At 40.7% G+C, this 21,739-nt stretch overlaps 1 protein-coding gene across 1 annotated transcript in view; it reads left to right on the top strand.

Moving 5' to 3' along the window:
* The window catches only part of sptbn1 (spectrin, beta, non-erythrocytic 1), an 84,451-nt gene that overhangs the window by 11,781 nt on the left and 50,931 nt on the right, over positions 1-21,739 (top strand). Inside the window, exon 2 of the mRNA XM_047810609.1 lies at positions 15,476-15,686. Within this exon, the coding sequence (XP_047666565.1) occupies positions 15,542-15,686 (145 nt within the window). The 5' untranslated portion in view covers positions 15,476-15,541. The remainder of the gene's footprint in view (positions 1-15,475; positions 15,687-21,739) is intronic.

The raw sequence follows: 21,739 nt of genomic DNA, 5'->3' as shown, positions 1-21,739 counted from the left end.
CACTACAGACAATTTTCCAGAGATGCCAATCAACCTACCATGCATGTCTTTGGACCCGGGGGGAGGAAACCGGAGTACCCGGAGGAAACCCCCGAGGCACGGGGAGAACATGCAAACTCCGCACACACAAGGCGGAGGTGGGAATCGAACCCCCAACCCTGGAGGTGTGAGGCGAACGTGCTAACCACTAAGCCACCGTGACCCCCAGGTGATCTACATTTTTAACAAATTTAAAATATACAGCGAGAATGAAACCTAATAACCGTCACTGTAATCTATCTGCTGCTATTGACAGCAACTCTACTGCATTCAGCTAGTTTGAATGTTCAGAGTTATTACCATTCTGGTTAACAAAGTATAGTATAAATCTGTTGATACTTAGCCTTGGCAAAAAATTTTTACACATTCACTCTATCTTTGGTGATAGGAAAATTAATCGAAGACTAAAATCACTAAAAGTGTGTGATTTGAAATCTATTGTGAGTTTTTGTTCTAAGTTTACTTTTATAACTATTACATAAACTTCAGATATAAATTTCAGGGACAAAATTTGAAGCCAAAAGTTTTAAAAACTTTTTCCTATTCTTGTTATTTTTCACCCGTTATGTTGTCAAGTTATTCTTTTTATTAGCTTGCTGATGTGCACATGGCACACATTCTATAATGTTAAAATGATCTTTGAACTTTTTATGATCCATTTCCTGACATTCTCATTTCCTCTCTTGAGAGTAGGAATAGTTTCTAAAAATAACTTTACCCTGTATATTGCTGACACAGAGGAGTCATGTGTGTGTGTGTGTGTGTGTGTGACTGGTTAATGCACTCACTCATTTTCTACCGCTTTATCCGAACTACCTCGGGTCACGGGGAGCCTGTGCCTATCTCAGGCGTCATCGGGCATCGAGGCAGGATACACCCTGGACGGAGTGCCAACCCATCGCAGGGCACACACGCACACACACACACACACACACACACACACACACACACACACACACACAATTTTCCAGAGATGCTAATCAACCTACCATGCATGTCTTTGGACCGGGGGAGGAAACCGGAGTACCTGGAGGAAACCCCCGAGGCACAGGGAGAACATGCAAACTCCACACACACAAGGTGGAGGCGGGAATCGAACCCCGACCCTGGAGGTGTGAGGCGAACGTGCTAACCACTAAGCCACCGTGCCCCCCGGTTAATACAGAACTTAGTATTTATTTTATCTTCACATTTTGTGGTCATCTCGCTGGAATGTCCCCAGATCTCACTCAGTGTCACGGCGAGACTTTTCCCACACTGCTGGCCCTGATCTCGGTTTAAGTGGATCTAATTTTACTGCATTCCACAGACAGTCTGCACAGAGTTAAAAAAAAAGAACAAAGACACGGCCTTTTATCTTGGGCAACAGAAGCTGGATAAATTTAAAACTCTGCTATCAGCAGCGTGTCTTCTTGTGTCTTCACATCCAATTCCTGGTGAAACAGTCACGGGTGATTTGTTCTCTGTTTTGGAAGAATCGTAGCTTTGCTGCTCTTTTTTGGATGAACATACTGGGCAGAGAGGGGGGCTTTGTAAAAGGGGTGTGTGTGTGTGTGTGTGTGTGTGTAGGGGAACAGGGAAAACGCCTAACATTTTCCAGAGACTCAGGAAGTGAGGTCATAATGCAGCTCATTCTCTCGCCAGCGTGACATTCACAGTGCATGACACGTTCGCTCTGGATAACAAAAGGCAGACGACTGATGGGAACATTTGTCTCTATTAGTTTTTTTTTTCTGCAAGCGATTCACAATGAGCTGTGTGTGTGTGTGTGTGTGTGTGTGTGTGAGAGAGAGAGAGAGAGAGAGAGAGAGAGGAAAGTATGTGGTTAATTCAGTGAAATGAAGAAAACATCCTGTTGGATCTGTCAGATTTATCTGACTTTTAGTGACAGCTGTAAGTAAAACAGGTCGTCAGTGAGCGGACCACAATTTTTAAAGGAACGGTTCAATAGAGAACCTAAAATGGTTCAAAGGCTTTATTTAATCCAAGATAGATTCTTCCTTTTAGACTCAGTTATAGGCTTGTTGTTATTTTTCTTCTTCTTCTATTATTATTATTATTATTATTATTATTATTATTATTATTATTATTATTATTGTTGTTGTTGTTCATTCATTCATTCTTTTTTCTTCCGCTTATCCGAACTTCTCGGGTCACGGGGAGCCTGTGCCTATCTCAAGCGTCATCGGGCATCGAGGCAGGATACACCCTGGACGGAGTGCCAACCCATCACAGGGCACACACACACTCTCATTCACTCACACACACACACACACACTACAGACAATTTTCCAGAGATGCCAATCAACCTATCGTGCATGTCTTTGTACTGGGGGAGGAAACTGGAGTACCCAGAGGAAACCCCCGAGGCACGGGGAGAACATGCAAACTCCATACACACAAGGCGGAGGCGGGAATCGAACCCCCAACCGTGGAGGTGTGAGACAAACGTGCTAACCACTAAGCCATTGTGCCCCCCCATTATTATTATTATTATTATTATTATTATTATTATTATTATTATATATTTGGACAAGAACATTAATTTTATTATATTTTATTATTAATTATTTTATTATTACATTTTCTCACACATTCTTTCAATTATAGATTTTTTTTAGATAGATTAAATTATATTATTATTATTATTAGTAGTAGTACTAGGAGTAGTAGAAGTAGTAGTGTTCTTCTTCTTATTATTATTATTATTATTGTTATTATGGATAAAGCTCAGGTATAATCACCTGACCTCTTCATTTTCCTATTTTTTGTATCGTCATCAGTTATTATCTGCTGGTAGTTTCGCAAATAACGATCTGATATGATCTTGTTTTTTTTGGGGATTGTTGCCTGGAACCAAACAGACCTCTGCTTAGCTGATGTGTGAACAGCTGGCGTGGGCTTACGCAACTCATGCTGGTGTTTTTTAATAGTGGAAATCTTTCACGTGATTATTAAAGCCACATTCATCCACTAGGTTTATGAATCTTGATAGATCCTTTAGCACGAAAAAAAAAGTAAATAAATAAAACAATAAATAAAAATTCAACATTAAATATATAACAAAACAATTAAGTCAAATAATCTATCTATATTAATTTTTTTCAATGAATTAAATCGAATCTATATCATTTTCATTTCTAATTAATTCAAATAATTCCCAAAGTATTAATGCAGCATTCTTTGAAAGAATTGAGAACTTTTGTCATTTGGTTAGCATCATTTTAATTTCTTCATACAGTAAATGTTTGGATGGCTTTAAAATGACGGCGGATTTAGTGCAGCGATTAGCAGAGCCTTTGTCATGTCTCACACTGCCAAAGAAACCAAACACACAAGGCGGTTTTGTTCCAAAAAAAAAAAAAGCGATCCTAAACGATCCAATTTCACTACAATAATTTTTAACAGTAGGAATTCAAATTCTTGCCTCAGATTCTTCATGGAACGTTTTTTTATCCCCGGCTTGTCGAGCGGTGTGATTTAATATGGAAAAAATAAGTCGGAGACCAAAATTAAAGCTGTAAACTTGTTAGTTGAAGCCAGAATATAAGAGCAGCCTCATAAAAATGACATACATGAGCGAGTATGTCTCTTGTGGCTCACATGCAGATAAAAAGAACAAACAACTGTTTTTTTTTTTTTTTTTTTGTGAGATTGGTGTAACGCAGCCTAGCGTTAGGGACCTAGAGCAACCCTAGTGCCCTCACTTCATCTAGGTCCCAGCTTTCCCACAGCGCTTCCTGTCTCCCCAGCATGTCGACATGGTTCTTTCATGGACGACTGCATTAGGACTAAACACGGTGTCTCCAGGGTAATGATCTAATATCTGAGACAATGCAAGGGTTCAGTTCAAAGTTAAACAGAATGCAAATCGTGTGACAGTCTAACAAAGGCGAGTGTTTATACAAGCACGATGGATCGAGTGCTTCATGTCGGACTAAATCTCGACTACTGATTGTATGAAAGGCTAAGCTTCCACGTCTGTCGTAGATTAAAAGATGTTTAAGATTTTATTTTGGCATCCATATGATCAACAACTTCTTGGTAAAAGGGTTGAATTGGAGTTTTGTGCAATAAGGTGCAGCAGCACCACCAGTGGTTGTGAGAATAATACACAGAATGGTGTGAAGAACGGGGGCCGAATTCCATCTAGCTCAGACGTCAGATTTCAGCCTCTCGTCTACGATCACGAACAAATTTTATTGATTAGATGATCTACTTGGGGAGCACGGTGGCTTAGTGGTTAGCAAGTTCGCCTCACACCTCCAGGGTTGGGGGTTCGATTCCCTCCTCCTCCTTGTGTGTGTGGAGTTTGCATGTTCTCCCCGTGCCTCGGGGGTTTCCTCCGGGTACTCCGGTTTCCTCCCCCGGTCCAAAGGCATGCATGGTAGGTTGATTGGCGTCTCTGGAAAATTGTCCATAGTGTGTGAGTGAATGAGAGTGTGTGTGTGTGTGTGTGCCCTGCGATGGGTTGGCACTCCGTCCAGGGTGTATCCTGCCTCGATGCCTGATGACGCCTGAGATAGGCACAGGCTTCCCGTGACCGGAGAAGCTCGGATAAGCGGTAGAAAATGAATGAATGAATGAATGATCTATTTGATGATATGAAGGACCTGAAATGCACACTTCTGTGTGTCCCCTAAATGACAGCCATGCGTGAGGAGGGGGTACAAACTTTTGCACCAAGCCGTGTTTATAATCTAAAAAAGGTCCAGCATATTTCCTTGTTCCTAACAGGAGGAATTAAACAACGTTTGCATTCGTTTTCTGTACACGGTAATATGAAACAGTATGTTAAAAGGAAAAGATTTGCATCAACTTTTTTTTTTTTCTGTTTTTTTTTAATGCATCACTTACATTCCGTCTCCGTCCTTTAACGCGAGCCGGCGTACTTGCCGGCGTGCTTCATAATTCGATCGACTCGAACCCGGAGCACTTTGCTGAATGAGCACTTCTCTTCTAAAGTGGGTTGCTTGAGTACTAAGCGAATGTATTCGTGCTATTTAACAATCAGCTTGTGGTCAAGCGGTAATCAGGTAATCACCCTCCACTTTTCCTGTACGTTATCCTAGTCAGAGATCCGCTGCCCTGCCGAGCGACGTGGAGTATCGGCACCAGATGGAGCGTCTTAGTCCGCACAAATGCTGGCTGGGTTTGTTGCTTAGCAACTGCATGGGGAGCATTGTCTTCGAATTTTTACCACAAATTCAGCTAGTGTACACTACAATAGATGTACTGTGTGTGTGTGTGTGTGTGTGTGTGTGTGTGTGTGTGTGTGTGTGTGTGTGTGTGTGTGTGTGTGTGTGTGTGTGCGAGTGTGTGTGTGTGTGTGTGTGTGTGTGTGTGTGTGTGTGTGTGTGTGTGTGTGTGTGTGTGTGTGTGTGTGTGTGTGTGAGCGTCTCAGAAAGCTATTTCGGACTTGATTCGGCTGGTTTAGGTCCATGTTTTGGAAAAGTGAAGTAGACCAGACACATTCTGGTGGATGAATTAGCACCACACACTTGGCTTGTTTTCTAAGGGTCAAGGGATTCAAAGTTAGGGAGTACCAAGCTCTAAACATTCCAGAGATAGCAGGCATATCATATCTGTGTAGTAAGAAACATGGCATATCTCACACTGAAGCTGAAAAAAAAACAACAAAAGAAAACAAACAGCTGCTTAGGAACAGTTGGCATTGTGTAATGAGGGAGCATGTGAGTGGGGTGTAACATGACTGAGACGGGAAGCATAAGAGAAAGACAGAGACAGGCAGACAGACAGACAGACAGAGAGACAGACATTTCTATTCTGAATGGGACAGAAATATCTGACAGATTTGTGCTGGGATGATCCTCATGAGAATTTTTTTGTGTTAGATTAAAAAAGGTTTCGTTTGGTTACTGAGCATAAAGATTCAAGTTCCTCATAGGGATAGTAGGGGAAATGGCCTAAAGTCTATGTGTGTGTGTGTGTGTGTGTGTGTGTGTGTGTGTGTGTGTGTGTGTGTGTGTGTGTGTGTGTGTGTGTGTGTGGTTGCATCAGGTTGAAGGATGTGTTGCCGATGATCTCCTGTCACACTCCTCCACTCGGGCAGAGAGTGTCAACATAATCCTCATGGATCACTGTAACCAAAACCTCCCACAGAAGCACGCACACACACACACACACACACACACACACACACACACACACACACACACACACACACACACACACATGCACAGATTTTCTCAAAATCTTATGACAGCAAGCAAAATGTGTGTGTGTGTGTGTGTGTGTGTGTGTGTGTGTGTGTGTGTGTGTGTGTGTGTGTGTGTGTGTGTGTGTGTGTGTGTGTGTGTAAGCTTAATGTATACTCCAATGCAGAGCCACTTAAATAGTGACTCACTATGAACGAGTGCTGTGTTGATGGAAAATGTGTTGCAGTGTTACTCTCTGCACTTAAGGTCCCTGGAAGACACATTTAAATCCGCCGGCCATTTCATACAACATAAATTAAAGGTTAGATTTGGGAAATGAGATGCCATGCCTCTTTATCTGGACCTGATAGACACCCTAGGCTAGGATTTACATACATAACCAGAAAAATGTTTGTACACCCCTTGTTTATAGAGGAGTCTTCCTTATTGTTGATTATAATCAGCTAATCTTAGGTTTATATCAATACGTACAGATCGCGAGATCAAATCCCACCACTGCCAAGCCGCTACTGTCGGGCCCTTGAGCAAGGCCCTTAATTTCAACTGCTGAGATGTGTGTTGTTCTGGATAAGAACAAAATAGAAATTTGGAAACTTTTATTTTGTAAGGAAAGGTTTATTTATTTCATGGAGGAAGTCTTCAATGTTTTCTGTAACATAACAAGCTTTTTTTTTGTGCCTGACTAACTGGTAATTTAAAAATTATACATCTCATTACCTTGAAGCCGTATCTAATTGTCTGATTCCAATGCAACGTTCGTTTCTTAGCTTCGTATGTAAAAGGCCACGCCCATTTTATTGCCACTGACAGCCATGGCTTTTTAGTCAGACTAAAGCTGGCACGTTTCCACGGCTGCGTCTCAGGCAGTTCAACCCGAGACATGATGCTGTATACAACATGAAGCTCGTTTTTCATGCGCTCGTTTAGTGTCAGACTCTGTTATTAAAAAGGTTTCCATGGATGCTGAGTGTCATGGTGACACCACAGATCTGTTAGCGAGCTGGTAGCAAGGGGCAAGTATAAGGGAAAGCAGCACTACAGTGTGCTGTACAGAGTCACATATTAAACACTCAAGCCTAATAAATACAACAAAACCTCTTAGTGTATTGTTTCATGGCACTAATTAAGGCTGGCTGGAAAATACTTGAGTAAATTGACGTGCTAAATTTGTTGTCCCGGTCACTATTAGATGAAAAATCTGGATGATTCTCGATACTTCTAATCGTTGACATTGGATGATTTAAAACTCACTCACTCACGCACTCATTTTCTACCGCTTATCCGAACTACTCGGGTCACGGGGAGCCTGTGCCTATCTCAGGCGTCATCAGGCATCGAGGCAGGATACACCCTGGACGGAGTGCCAACCCATCACAGGGCGCACACACATACTCTCATTCACTCACACACTACGGACAATTTTCCAGAGATGCCAATCAACCTACCATGCATGTCTTTGGACCGGGGGAGGAAACCGGAGTACCCGGAGGAAACCCCCGAGGCACGGGGAGAACATGCAAACTCCACACACACAAGGCGGAGGCAGGAATCGAACCCCGGCCTTGGAGGTGTGAGGCGAAGGTGCTACCCACTAAGCCACCGTGACCCCCATGATTTAAAACGATGAATAAAAATGTAAATAACATCCAATTAAGTTGATTAGCATTAGCATAGCACTTAGATTTCATTACTATATGTTTTATTGTAAGGGTTTTATACTTTGAGTATTTTTGAAATTATTTTGTGAACTCTTGTTAATTCTACTAAAAATTGTTTACATTTCTCTCTCTCTCTTTTTCTCTATTTGTGAACTCTTGTTAATTCTACTAAAAATTGTTTACATTTTTTTCTCTCGGTCGTATTTTCTTATTTTATTTACATTCCTGTTGAAAGCATCTCATCGAATTCATTATTCTCAATTCCCAAAGTATCAAGAATCCTTCTGATTTTTCATCAGATAGTGATCAGGATCACAATTGTAGTAGATCACTACATCACTATTATATAGAGTACACCAGACTCATCAGTGTCACTGTTGTATATTTTGGTAACCTGCTGATTTTTGAATTATTACATGAAACAATGCTAACAGTGCAAACTATAATAATAAACTTTAGTATGTTCACTATTGTAGGGGGGCACGGTGGCTTAGTGGTTATCACATTTGCCTCACACCTCCAGGGTTGGGGGTTCGATTCCCTCCTCCGCCTTGTGTGTGTGGAGTTTGCATGTTCTCCCCGTGCCTCGGGGGTTTCCTCCGGGTACTCCGGTTTCCTCCCACGGTCATCAAAGACATGCATGGTAGGTTGATTGGCATCTCTGGAAAATTGTCCGTACTGTGTGAGTGAATGAATGAGTGAGTGTGTGCCCTGCGATGGGTTGGCACTCCATCCAGGGTGTATCCTGCCTTGATGCCCGATGATGCCTGAGATAGGCACAGACTCCCCGTGACCCGAGGTAGTTCGGATAAGCGGTAGCAAATGAATGAATGAATGAATGTTCACTAATGTTGTTGTTGTTCTCCCTGTTCGGAGTCGCCACAGCAGATCATCCGATCTGAATGTTTTGAGTTGGCACGTGTTCTGCTGTAAAAGCAAAACAGAATAAATCACTTACTGAAGTTGAGCGAATAAATGAATGGTTAAGTATAATTTCACAGTATGGATCGCTATAGTGTTTAAAAACACAGGATCGGGTCATCGTTGGTATCGTGGTTTTTAGCGGATTTATTTAGCAGAAAATTTTCATTGTATTTTATTGGCTTCCACACAAAAACCCTTTATAAGTAATGTTTGGTAGCTAGCTATTAGTAACAAGACTGTATAATGGCAGGGTGGAAACGTACAAACCGAGGAGTGAGTTAGGCTTACTTGGCTTTATTTGCTGCTACTAGACATTTTATATTTCATATTTATAAATAAATAAATAAATAAATAAATAAATAAATAAATAAATAAATAAATTTAAAAAAAATGTATCTCATTTGCACATGCTTGGGTGGGGGAGGGGTACTGTGTTGTGATAATCTCATTTCTCTGTATGTTGCTACTGGATGCTTGAATTTCCTCCGGGATCAATAAAGTATCTATCTATCTATCTATCTATCTATCTATCTATCTATCTATCTATCTATCTATCTATCTATCTATCTATCTATCTGTCTGTCTGTCTGTCTGTCTGTCTGTCTGTCTGTCTGTCTATCTGTCTGTCTGTCTGTCTGTCTGTCTGTCTGTCTGTCTGTCTGTCGAACCTGCAGAACATTTCCTGTTAAACGCATGAATGTTGAGTGTTGCCTACGTTTCTGAGTGTGTGTGTGTGTGTGTGTGTGTGTGTGTGTGTGTGTGTGTGTGTGTGTGTGTGTGTGTGTGTGTGTGTGTGTGTAAATACAATATGTGTGGAATATGTAGGTGGAGCCAACATCTGGATTGAATCCATCACTTCAAATGTGGACAGCTGTGGATGGATCGGTGGAGTCCTCACTAAAGGGTGTTGCTACTTTGGAAACATTGTCTCCTACACCTCCTTTTCTTATTTCACAAATACTTTGTCTGTTATCTAATAAACGATGAAAACAATTCTAACACCTAACATGCTAGATACCGCTTTTAATTAGGAGCACGTTTAAGGCTTTCCGAATTAAGTAGAACCACACAAGAGCGCCCCCCGGGGATCAAACGAAAGAATTGACAGGATGTTTAAAAATATCTTAAGGCATATTGTAAACCTTTTATTTAATCGGCTTAAAACCGCATGCAATCTAAGATGTGATCTAAGATGTGCATAGCTGGTTCTCGGCATCGCTCCAGTCCAATCGCACAGTTGCGCTCTTCCAGCCATCTCAGCCACCTCAGTTTACATGAAATCAGAGGCTTGAGTTTCCTGTTTCATCATGGCCACTCTACTCCCTGAGCTCCAGGCTTGTTTTTTTTTTCTTGAGGAGGAAAAATTCTCCAGAGCCCATTTCTTGGACTAATAATATCTTCATCCAGCATTTCTTCTTCTTTCCTGGATGAGATGGAGAGGCAGGAGACTGATAGAGAGGAAATAGTCTAGGGTTCTGCTATAGTGCCTGTATACAGTGATGATATCTAGCTAATGGCTGAACTGCTTATCTGCATGTTCTCTGTTGGTGCATTGGCTTTTTCATCTCCATGAATCGATCCATCATATCAGCGAGATTACGATGACGGTTAATGCTTTTTCGAAGTAGATCTGGACGTAGGAGCTTTAGAATGTTAACGTAAATGATCAACACATCACAAACAAATCGATGTCAGAATTCCTTTCAGAGTTTATTTAGGAGCAAATAAGCTACAATATCGGTTTTAATGTTACACCACGATATATCTTCATGCTCTAAGCCAAATGATAACACTTAGTGTCTTGTGTTTTGTTCAATTTTGTTTTGTTTTGTCTCATAGAAAAGCAGAAAAATGTGATGAGGATGCTACTGTTTTAAGCTGCTGTGACATAAGGGATAGCGGGAACTGACTAATGCTCTGCCAGTTGTAACGAGTAAAAATGATAGATATGTGATATAAAAGAGATAAAAAAGGACGAATATTGAAGATTATTTTCCAGTTATGGCATATTTTATTAACATGTAATATATTACACATAAATACTAAAGACTGAGACTACAATGGCTACTCGTTTTAGTTGAATCGATCTGAGGGGTTCTCAATCTGGCAACCCTAATGGAGATCTGAATCGCTCCATCATCGTGAGGAGTCATGCTTTCTTAATTCGATCAGCAGGGAGCCATTCTCTAAAAGCACGGCTGCGTCTCGCATCCCACATTAGCGTTTCATCCAGACGGGAACTCGGTTTCAAACCGAAAGAGCTCTGAGCTGCGCCATTAAACCGTCGAAAGATAAAACGCGGCATCGGGCCCCAAACAAAGCTTGTTTTGAGTGGATGTAAAATGGTGTTTAATCATAGAGCTCGGTCTCGCACACCGATTCCATGCTAGAATAATAATCTGTCTCTGTCATAATACAAAATCCTTTTGTCTTTTTTTTTAGATGTAATGGAATTAGTGGTGGAGGAGCAGAGAAAGGAAGAGCCGGTAATGGCCTTTAAGAGATGGAGTGAGAGAGAGAAACGAAAAGAGGGCGGGGTGATGATGATGATGATGATGATGATGATGATGATGATGATGATGAGGTTGAGGGTGATGATTATGAGCCAAGAATAGGTAAATGAACAAGTGATAAATTGAGGATAATTGTAGCACCATTTGACATTTTTTTCTTGGAAGCACTGAAGAAGGAGAACGCTAACTATCGTTAGACAAAAAAATCAAAGTCTCATATCCTGTAAGAGGAAACCAGCTGATCTATACACATTACCAGTCGTACATAGGCTCCCACATTACTCACGTTGTTGCTTGCTGATCATAAGCCGCCGACTAACAGAAAAGAGCACATCAGAGTGCACCTTAATTGTTGCTTTGCAAAACATGCTTATGTATTCTCCTATCAGGTGTTTTTTTTTGTTGTTGTTGTTGTTGTTTTGTTTTTTTGAGGATGCAGTAAAGCTTAATAATCAATGCACGAGACAGTGCAGCGCGCTTGGCTGACTGTCAGGCGTCCACATGACTTACAGTATCTGGAAGGAAAAACAAAATCGATACGATGATGTTTTTGTGGACGGAGAGATTTCCTCAGCTTATGAGCTTATTGATATCCTGTGAGTCTCCACCCTGAGCACTAAACATCTAATAGCTTTAGAGGATCTTGTTTACTGGCTCAAATTTCCGAGTCAGATTTTTCTAAAATGCAAATATTCTAAAATTGTATGAAATGTCGCCATGATGTTTTCTAGTGTCCAGTTTTTGGGATTCACAAACACACTTGTGGTATGGAAATGTTAGAAGAACTTTATGATTCTATATGTTTTAAGTTGATTTTACAGTATTACAACATAGACCTCATACACACGTGGTCCTGTATTGGTCCTATATGTTGATCCCACTTAGATTTAATCGGAAGACATCTCTGGAATATTCTCAGGACCTCTAAAAAGACATTTAAAAACATCTAGAGTGTTGATGATTCGTATGCAATTGAATTGACTCCTTTAAGCGAATCCTGAGAGCTGACTCGTGCATTTAAGTGTATTTAATCAATGTTACAGTACATTAGAAAATGTGCGAACAGTAAAATGATGATTGGATTAATATTATAAAGCTGGATGAAACATAATTTTCAGTATTCGATTGTAGAGAAACATTTTATGAATCATTTTGCTTGTCAGTGGCCTTATTTGGAGCACAGATGACTCATTGATTTGCTGAATCAAATGATTTAACTCACTTAAAAGAAGCAGAATTCCCGTTCACTAATTCAGAGGCCATCATGTTGTCAGCCACACCTTTTTTTTGTTTTAATAAGAAACTATTTTACACAGTCTCACTTTATCATTTGTAGTAACAGTTTAGCGCCCGTAGTTACGTCTTTTCCATTGCTCTGACTTTTCTCCTTCTCAATTTAAATGTAGTCCAGTTTTTGCCATGAAATGTTCTTCGGTGCAATCATGATACTGCAAACGGTGCCTTGGAGAATAAATATATAAATATCAGACGATTTCCGAAAGCCAACTGTGCGCATATGTCTGCTGTTGTACGTGGGTGTATGTGTGCTTTTCAAAGCATCGTTTTCAGTGTATAAATTTTGCGTTTGGGTTTTCATGCCACCTGTGTGTTTATCCTTTCTGCTGCCAAAGTGTGTACTTTAGTGCCTGTGGCCACTTGAACCACTGCAGCCTGTAGATGTTAAAAACCAGGCCCAGCGGCGTGGTTATATTTAGCCAACTGCACCGCCTTCAGAGTCTCAGAGACACAGCAAATGTTCTTAGTCATACACAGAAGGGGCTGCTGTGGAGAAACGGAGACAGGAGGGTGTCGACGATAGGCTCGTTCAGCTAATTGCTGAGTTGTGCACGACCTGCAGCGAGATGCTAATCAAGCGTTTCACATGCAGAACTAGACAGACCGCCGCGCTGATCCCAGCAGTGTGTGGGAGGTTTGTACTGAAAGAAAATGGGGGATAAAAAAAAATCCCACAGGACTGAAAGACATTATTTTTTCTCAACTCAAGCCTTATGGTAGCAATTAGGTTTTAAATGGAGTTTGAAGCCAACAGTGCCACAAGCCAGGCATTGACAGAAAGCTAGCGTTCCGTCCATGAAAAAAACGTCTATTTTGTTTGTTTTTGTGAGTTCGTTGTGTCTGGCACTTTTGCAGCAAGGCCTCACACACATGCTGGGTTCATAGGTTCACGAATCAGACACTAGGCATAGTGCTGACAACAGACCTTCTCACAATACACACAACACACACAAGAGGTATCCGCTGAGCTCTTCAAACTAATATGCTCTCATCCGTGCAGACGGCAGAGTGCTGATTCCAGTTAACAGAGAAAAGACTGAGAAGTAGAAGGAGCTATGGTTAGCAAGCAAGCAGCTTTTGCCCAAAAACTCAGCATGCTATCACTTAAATAGATGAGACACACTGATTACTGCTCTCATCCTGAAGATTCACCATACAAGAGGATAGATGGTGTATAGCGCAGTTCTAGAGGTTGACCAGTGGATGGCGGTATGTTTCTTAAAGATAGTACAGAAGGATCTTGAAAGTGTAATTTATTTGTAGTTCTCTGGAGGATGCAGTCTTTCATTAAGCAGTAATGTTTTTGTTAGTAAAAGTGAAAAAAAAGAAAAAATGAATTTGTATATAATATATGTACATATTGTGTACCGCTAATATATGTATGTATTGTGTACCGCTAATATATGTATGTATTGTGTACCGCTAATATATGTATGTATTGTGTACCGCTAATATATGTATGTATTGTGTACCGCTAATATATGTATGTATTGTGTACCGCTAATATATGTACATATTGTGTACCGCTAATATATGTATGTATTGTGTACCGCTAATATATGTATGTAATGTGTATTGAGCGTTGAACTGAGGGGGCCAAGCACTGAACTACAGGGGCAAGCTCTGAACTGAGAGATCCAAGCACTGAATTGGGTAGAAAGCACTGAATTGAGGGGTCCAAGAGGTGCCAAGCACTGAACTGGGTAGAAAGCACTGAATTGAGGGGTCCAAGAGGTGCCAAGCACTGAATTGGGTAGAAAGCACTGAATTGAGGGGTCCACGAGGTGCCAAGCACTGAACTGAATGGTCTATAAACAGAATTGTGTGAGAAAGCACTTAATTTACTTAATTCAGGGGTCTAAGAAGGGCTAAGCACTGAATTGGTGGGGCCAAGTACTGATTTTTGTGGGCCAAGAGGGGCCAAGTACTGAATTGAGGGGTCCAAGAGGTGCCAAGCACTGAATTAAGTTCCCCATGAGGGGCCAAGTACTGATTTTTGGGGGCCAAGAGGGGCCAAGCACTGAATTGAGGGGTCCAAAGGGGCCAAGCACTGAATTGAGTTGCCCACGAGGGGCCAAGTACTGATTTTTGGGGGCCAAGAGGGGCCAAACACTGAATTGAGGGGTCCAAGAGGTGCCAAGCACTGAATTGAGTTGTCCACGAGGGGCCAAGTACTGATTTTTGGGGGCCAAGAGGGGCCAAACACTGAATTGAGGGGTCCAAACACTTGTCAACTGAAATCCCTTTAAGTCCCTTTTTAAAATCAGGGAACGCGAATGCACTGCACTTCTTCAACTGTAAATTCACTCTGCAACTCACAAATTACCCTCATTCACCATTCATTTTCAATATTTGCGTTCTCCTCAACAGGTTTGAGGTGGATCCGTAGCTTATCCAAGAAACACTGGGCTTAAGGAGGTAATTTACCCTGGATAGGATGTTGGCCCTTTTCAAGACACAGTACACACATCCATTTACACCTAAAGGCATTGTAGGGTAGCCAATCCACCTAATGCCAAAGATCCTGCAGGAAATCTATGAGGTCATACAGAAACACAGCTCTGGATCAAAACAGGAAGTTAGGTGGCAGTACTCAAGCACCACTGTGTTTTCATATTGAAAAAAATCAGGCAAATAACCTTCTGGATGAACCTAGATACCTGGGAAGACCCATTATTATGTTTTTCCACATACTTTATATCATGTTGTATATACAATAGTTTTTAGTATATTTACTTTTTCTACTTTTTTACCCATAAGACCAAACTGTTTGCATTTTTTTCCTGTTTGTATAAAATGTTTCCATTTATGCGATGATTTTTATTGTGATATACTGTAAAACTTTTTCCTTCCATCCTCTCTACAGGGCTTCAGAGGAAGCCACCCATGAGGAAGTGTGATCTGTGAAAAGGCCAAAAGGTGAAAGGTCAGGATGACGACAGTAGCCGCCGAATATGACCACATGGACATCCAGCAGCAGTACCAGGACACTGTCAAAAACCGCTGGGATGAGGAGTGGGACAACGAGAACAGCTCGGCCCGCCTGTTCGAGCGCTCACGCATCAAGGCCTTAGCAGGTGAGGCAATGTGTTTGATGGGGTTATACCAGGACTCCTTCTGTCAGGGGTTTTGTGTGCTTGTGGTATAAGGGGGGGTCTGACTTTCTCTTTTTTGGAGGGAGGTGACACTGTCGATGAGGAGATTGTTTCGGTTTTGCTGAAGCTTTTGAACCCATAAATCAAGAGAATTTGAGCTGCCGATGGTGGAATGTCCATCCAATGTAGAAGTAAATGCTCCAAAAATCAGTATTGAAATGTAACGGAGTACAAATACTTCATTACTGTCCTTAAGTAGAAATTTCACGTATCTGTACTTTATTTCGCTATTTAAATTTATGTCAACTTTCACTTTTACTCCACTACATTTCCTAGATAAAATGTATACTTTTATATATTTCCATTAAGCATCGTCGTTACCCGTCACTACAGAATAAAATCAGAAGAAATGTGTGCGACTGCAATAAGGGAGGTTTGGCGAATCACTGCTCCTAGATTGTATTACGTACGTCCGCGCGCTCTACGGAGAAGCACAGGTACACGCAGCGTGCACGCGCAATCAGAGCTGGAGGCATTTATCTATAATGTTAATCGGTGGAAAGCCACAAGATGGCAACCAAAAGCAGTGAAATGTCACTATTCTTATTACAAGTTGATAGCACAAACAAAATATTAATGCAAACAATCCATTCAATACTAAATAAAAATAACATTTATTGATTTGGTCTTTGTCTTGTGAATATATTTTTTATTAATGACTGCATTCATTGGACACAATGTTTGTAGAGAATGCACACATACATGAACTGATTTGATTCGAGACTGGCATCATTACATCATGCATAAAATTTTGGTGTCCACTTTTGCCATTTAATAACACCATAACGTTTGGCTTACTATGTAGTCATAATATATATAATATAAAACTCTTCTTGTTTTAAATTCTCATTAAAACCCCTAAAGATGAAACCCTAGAACCGGCCCTGATCTTATGCCTACCGAAAATCACTGAAATTTTATTTATTACTTTTACTTCAAACACTTAAGTACATTAAATATCAGAAAATTACTTTTGATACTTAAGTACAGTAAATATCAGATACTTTAAGACTTTTACTTGAGTAATATTCTAAAAGGTGACTTTCACTTCTACCAAAGTCTTTTTCTAGTACGATACTTGTACATTTACTCAAGTATTGCGTTCTATTACTTTATATGACACTGCCAAAAATAGATTGATATTTAAAAAAGTTGATATTTTAGTAAAATTTAAATGTTGGAACAAAGTCTTCACAACTAGCAACCTGGGCCCATATTCATGATGTAAAGAGTTTCTCCTAGTGAAAATTCTTAGAAATGTTGGTGTTTTCTTTTAAAATGAAAGAGAAGGTTCTAGTAAAGATAAAAGTTATTCATAAATCATCTTAACACTTAAAAGAGCTCAAAAAGTCAAAACGTCTTAGGAGTCGTGAGGAGAACTTTTCACAGTCTTAAGTGGTTCTTTAGCAGAGGAGAAAATGGCCAAAAGTTGAAGAGGGAGAAGAAATGTATTGTATACTATATTTAATAAGTTAATAAGATGATACAGATTAGATATGACATCAACATTTAGAGATACTCTAACATGCCACAGTGGCAGAAATGATAGAATTTGTCTCGATGACATTTCTGCTCTGTTTCAGAGATGTTTACATTTACATTTACATTACATTTATTGCATTAGTAACATACAGATGTTAGTTAGAACATCTGTAAAAGGATCGATCAGGAAAGTAATCCCTATACGATGTGGCCTTAAATATCTTAACATAGAGATAAAGTCAAGGCTTATAATAGACCAGATTTTTTTTTTTATTGGACAAAAGTATGTACCTAGTAACAGGTTTAGCCCCGCCTCCTCTCTAAGATAAAAGTTATTATTAATATATATTTTCCTTGCTCAGAATTGCTCTCAGATTGGTCCTGAATCACTCTTAAGATTAGATTCCGTTAGAAAATATTTATGAATATGGGCCCTGGACTAGATGCAAAAATGTCCTAGATATCATTCACTGCTTTTTTGAAAAGCTTAAATTGTTTTTTAACCTTGGAAGCTCCCTCCATCTTGACATAGAAGCAGACAACAGTCCTTTATATAAATGAAATTGCTAAATGTGAGAGTGAGATGTCCCTTGTGTTGGGTTCCATGCACAATTGTATCCTATATAGACATTATACACATTTCAATAGTAATGAGCAGTATTTTAAAGTGCACAGTGGGTAAAAAGTTTTTTTTAAGCTACCAACCTTCTTCTGGTATTCTCATGCCATTCTTTTAGTCTTGCTCTCACTGCTTAGTGTTCTTCGAACGATACCCAGATTAGGATGTAATAAGATACATGCTTTTGTGTCATCATGTAAATGGCTAAGGGTACAGAAAATCAACACTTAGCGTTCTAATGCATTATTATTCAAGTGAAAGGCCGTCTTTATGTTTCGGTTTCTGCACTACAGAGATTCTGTAATTAGGCTGGTCTCAGTTACATGGCTCAGTAAATGCACAGACAAACATTTCCTATGTTATTTTGCATTCCTAGTCAATTGTGTTTACGCATAAAGAAATGACAGGGATATCCGGACAGTAGCGCGTTTACTGTGTCTGTTTTCAGCTACTTTCTTCCAGTAGCGGTTGGTTTAAAGTGCCGTAAGTGCCCTGTTTACAGAGACATGATGTTGTTATGATGGCTGCCTACTGAAGGGCTGTAGGATGGCACAGGAGAGAGAGAGAGAGAGAGAGAGAGAGAGAGAGAGAGAGAGAGAGAGAGAGAGAGAGAGAGAGCGAAGGGGGAGTACTGGGTGAGAGAGCACTCTTAAAATCACCAGGGGTATAAGGGACTTGTTATTGCCAGAGGGCAGTGGAGCTTAAACAGACCTGACTTTAAACCTCAAAACCTCTTGTTTATTCCCCCACACAGCTCAGAGAGGACTTCAGATATTCCTGTAAAAGCTCAAAAAAGTTGGAACGTAAAATATAATATGGGCTTTTTTTCCAGCCTTGTTCGTTTGCCCAAGACCGCAGTCCTGTTTTAGTAGTGTAAGAAAAAGGCCCCGTAGAATTCCAGTGAGCATCCTGCTTTTCACATGATTCTGTTTTCCTGCATTCCTTTGCACACAGTGAACGCCCCTCTCTCTCTCTCTCTCTCTCTCTCTCTCTGTCTCTCTCTCTCTCTCTCTCACACACACACACACACACACACACACACTGTTTCTCCACCCATTTGTAAGGGAAGAGTGATAAAAATCTAGAAAGTTTATTACAGAAACAAGCATTGTGCTAGAGAAGATCGCTAAGTTTGCTTAAATCTTGTTGTTTTTAAATGTGGTCACTGGGACAAACAGAGCAGGTTGTATAAATTGGTTGAGACTTTACCCAGTGGGAATGAACTGAATATAACTGAATACCTGCACATTTCTCTGTCAATAGCTCAGGTTGTGAAAATGAAAAGTAAGCATTCTTGGGAAAAGTTCTTTCTATGATTGACCTCATTGTGTCTAGCAACCAGTGAGTCCATAAGAGCTTGCCGATCTGGAGACAAAACACATGACTCCTCATCATGCAGTTTAGCCTGGCGGTATAAACATAATGGAATGCTGACTGATCCCACATGGTCCAGAAAGAATTATGACCAAATCCTGTCCATTTTCAAGGGAAATTGATCGATGTTGCCTTCTCCCAAAGGAAGTATGTCCAATTTTCTCCAACCCAATGAAATTCCCATCAACCCTGTTTACTACTGTACTACCGATCTCGCTCAGCCCAATATAATTCTGACTTATCCCCCACCGCTGAAAGAATTCTGATCAATCCCTTCAGTTCCTGCAGACATTTTGCCAATCCTGCCCACTCTCGATGGAAGAGTGATTAATCCCCCATTTTTGCAAATAGTATGACCCACTCTCAAAAGAATTTGGACTAATTCTCCCACTCACTAAGGAATTCTGTGCACCGCCCTGCAAAGAAAGTCTGTCCAGTCGTGTTCACTCTTACAGAAAGTCTGACCAATTCTGCCAAATCCTGCAGAAAGTTGGACCAATCCTGCTCTCTCCTGCTTCCTATCTGGCTGCAACCTCTGTATGAAAACAAAACCTGCCAGCGACTGTTGCTTTTTTCTTAGGATCCCTGGATCTCTTGATGCACGCCTAAAGTCGAATCCCTACTTATCATTAACATATTCTAAGCATTGCTTGGATTTCATGATAGTTCCTTAGAAATATTTAACTTCAGTTCTTTTCTCTCGTACTTCTGAGCTGACTCTGGACATTTGACAGGAAGTACAATGTAATGCTAGCACACTTTCTTGTCCCACAGGGTTGATAAGGCAGGGTCCCCCCGCTAGCACGCAGCATACCCCACTAATGTAGACCATGTGCCCTGCCATGAGAAGAGCCAATACTATGACATACAGCCCCTCCACTATTTTTCTCAGCAGGCCTCAATTAACGGTTGCCAGATTGAGCCGAAACAGACAGTCGGATTACGCAGAGGAAAATGTGATGCGGCCTTTAAAAAAGGTTCTTTCTAGAAAAAGTCTCCAAACACAAGCATGTTTTAGATTTATTGGCTTTGCTTCTCTGTATAAGAAAATACCTTATGATATTTACATGAAGTCAACCGCTCAAACCACAGTAATGTTACACACTTCAATGCTACACATCTTCAAGCTGATAAGTCTAGCAGCATGTGCTACTGTATACACCAAGCCTTTGGAACTTGTCTTCCTAATGGCTGTAACAGAGGAAACACCCATGGATATTTCTTTCCTTCCTCATGGCTTCCTTCCCTGCATTTGTCACCCAGATGCTAGTAAAAAATACCACTCCACGGTTATAGCATGCCTTGCACATAACGTCATTTTTGTGCACCCGTGAACTCTCTTACCCTTCACCTTTCCTGTCCAGACATCTCAGATTCGTTTGCGCTGCAGAAATCAGCAAATATCATGAGCTCACAGCCAATAAAATGTCACTGTTAGTGATGTACCATTGGAATGAGCTGCTCTCGTCGGAATTACAGTATGTGGTTTCGCAGGCACGTCCTCTTCACATTGCAACATCATGTGAAATGTTAAACATGAGATATGTGTCCTAAAAGGTCTGCTGTCTTGGTTTAGAAGCAAAATAATCTCTTAAAACACGCATTTATCTTGTGTTGCAGAGTAAAGACAAATGCAGATGCAGTTTCCAGTGGCTTTTAATGCAATATTACATTTAGTACAAGATGTAACCTTTTTCAGCTAAAGCTCATAATTTTGAATTTTTGACCTCCATCTTAGCTTGTAGTTCCTAGTTTAAATTCTGGGAAGATCCCCTTAACCCTAAAGTTATAGAATCTGAGCTCTCGTGTTACTAAGGCACGACAAAACATGGTCCTCAAACCCCTGTCAGAAAACTGAAACTGGAGACTCCTTCCATAAAAATTACACACATAAAACTTAACCATATCAACAAGTAGACATTAAACATACACATAGCTTGTGCATTTTTAGCACTTTTATAGCGAGAAACAATGTTCACACAGCAAAAGTATTTTCCCCATTTCCCAAAAAAGGTGTTACTCCAATTTCTGACTTGAAGCCATTGAATGATGCCTTCAAAGCCTTCAAACTTTCTTCAACTGCCAAAGCTTAATTAAAGAATTCAGTATTTACTTTTATATACATTGTACACTCACTCACTCACTCACTCACTCACTCATTTTCTACCGCTTATCCGAACTACCTCGGGTCACGGGGAGCCTGTGCCTATCTCAGGTGTCATTGGGCATCAAGGCAGGATACACCCTGGACGGAGTGCCAACTCAGGGCACACACACACTACGGACAATTTCCCAGAGATGCCAATCAACCTACCATGCATGTCTTTGGACCGGGGGAGGAAACCGGAGTACCCGGAGGAAACCCCCGAGGCACGGGGAGAACATGCAAACTCCACACACACAAGGCGGAGTTGGGAATCGAACCCCCAACCCTGGAGGTGTGAGGCGAACGTGCTAACCACTAAGCCACCGTGACCCCCTATACATTGTACAGTACTTC

The sequence above is a fragment of the Tachysurus fulvidraco genome, chromosome 2 (genome assembly GCF_022655615.1).
Source record: "Tachysurus fulvidraco isolate hzauxx_2018 chromosome 2, HZAU_PFXX_2.0, whole genome shotgun sequence".
Classification (NCBI taxonomy): domain Eukaryota; kingdom Metazoa; phylum Chordata; class Actinopteri; order Siluriformes; family Bagridae; genus Tachysurus; species Tachysurus fulvidraco.
Note: the sequence above shows the minus strand (reverse complement) of the source record. Positions and strands in the feature narration are given on the sequence as shown.